Genomic DNA, 1,431 nt, shown 5'->3' with positions numbered 1-1,431 from the left:
GCACGGCGCTGGCTGGACTGCCCGTCCACACCAGCCTTGCGATGTACAGAGTAGACAAGCTCTCCCCACGGCCCCTGTGTTATTAAGGCTCTACTGGGGCCCAGGCCAGGGACCCCCCCACCCTTCAAGCTCAGCCCCTCCTGGCACTGGCACCCAGCCCAGGCTCTCCTCTGGCACACAGAGCAGTGCCCCACCCAGGCCAGGTGTCCTGGGAACAAGACACATGCTACACCCACAGCTCTGTGACCCATCACCTCCAAGCCAGCGACCCTGCCCTAGCACTAACCTTCTTCCTCGAGGAGCCAGCCTTGGTGAGGCAGGATTTCTGCAGGGCCAAGTAGCCGCCAATCACTTCGATCTCATGCACAGTCGGGTAGCGCTTCTTCAGGGTGTCCCCCAGGTCAGCAGGGGGCTCAGAGAGGCTGCCTGCCTCCACGTCCTCAGCCTCCTGTGGTCTGGGCTCTCCATCGGCCTGCAGGACGCCTGGCTTCCTCTTGGGCACCACCGTGAAGGTGTTGCTGCCTCGGTGCTGGAGCTCTGATGGGTGGTACCAGAGAGGCGCATCGGCCCCCGGGCAGGGCAGTTTGGCTTCTTGGGGGACTTCGTCCTCCGAGTCCACTTCATCGATGAAGGTGACAGGCAGCCCTGGCCTCCCAGGCTCCCCACCATTCTTGGCCAAGCTGGGAACCCTGAAGCCCTGGGCAGGCTCAGCTTCTGTGGCAGCCGGCAGGGAAGGGGGTGGTGAGGATGGCCTCTGCCACCTAATGGCCCGGTCCAGGAGGGCAGTAGCTGGCCTGGGGCAGGCACCCCCCTCCACCTCCAAGGGGCCCCTCCCAGGGACAGGCACACTGCTCACTCCAGGCACCAGCTGGGCTCCATGCTCCGGGTGCTGGGAGGTCCCTTGGGGAGGGGCCCCGGAAGCCTTGTGCTTGGGGATGAACACAAAGGAGTTGCGGGAGTTCACGCGGAGGCTGGCCAGGGCCCGGGCCTGCAAGTCCCCAGCAGGGATTGTGTCCATGTCTGGCTTGGGGGCTGGCCGTACTTCAAAGGAGTCGTTGGCGCTGGTGGCCCCGGAGACCCACTGGCGCTGGCTGGGAGTGGCACTGGCAGGGCTGTGCAGGGCGAGGGGCTCAGCTGAAGTGGCACTGGGGGTCCCGGGGCAGGGGGGCGGGTGGGCAGGAGGTTCCCCCGACTCCACCTTTGGCTTCCACTCGCCTGGCTCAGACGCAGAGCCCTTGATGCCGTTGGCAGCGCCGGCCCGAGGCTCCGGGACCGCGGGCCCGTTGGGGATCGGGCGAGCGCCTGCACCGCGGCGCAGGCCCCGAGGGTGGACGGTGAAGGAGTTGCTGCCCGTCTTCTGCAGGAAGTCGCTGCGCCGGGCCCCGGGGCATGCGCCGCGGTGCTCCGGCTCGAAGCAGGCGGAGCGCTGGC

The 1,431-nt window shown here is 67.4% G+C and overlaps 1 protein-coding gene across 1 annotated transcript in view; it reads right to left on the bottom strand.

Annotated features, from left to right (window-relative positions):
* Positions 1-1,431, bottom strand: part of TPRN (taperin) — a 12,871-nt gene that overhangs the window by 7,738 nt on the left and 3,702 nt on the right. The window contains exon 2 of the mRNA XM_023536452.1: positions 287-1,426. Within this exon, the coding sequence (XP_023392220.1) occupies positions 287-1,426 (1,140 nt within the window). The remainder of the gene's footprint in view (positions 1-286; positions 1,427-1,431) is intronic.

This window comes from Pteropus vampyrus, unplaced genomic scaffold (assembly GCF_000151845.1).
Source record: "Pteropus vampyrus isolate Shadow unplaced genomic scaffold, Pvam_2.0 Scaffold157, whole genome shotgun sequence".
Taxonomy (NCBI): Eukaryota; Metazoa; Chordata; class Mammalia; order Chiroptera; family Pteropodidae; genus Pteropus; species Pteropus vampyrus.
The sequence above is the reverse complement of the archived record's forward strand: the minus strand, read 5'-3'. Positions and strand labels throughout refer to the sequence as shown.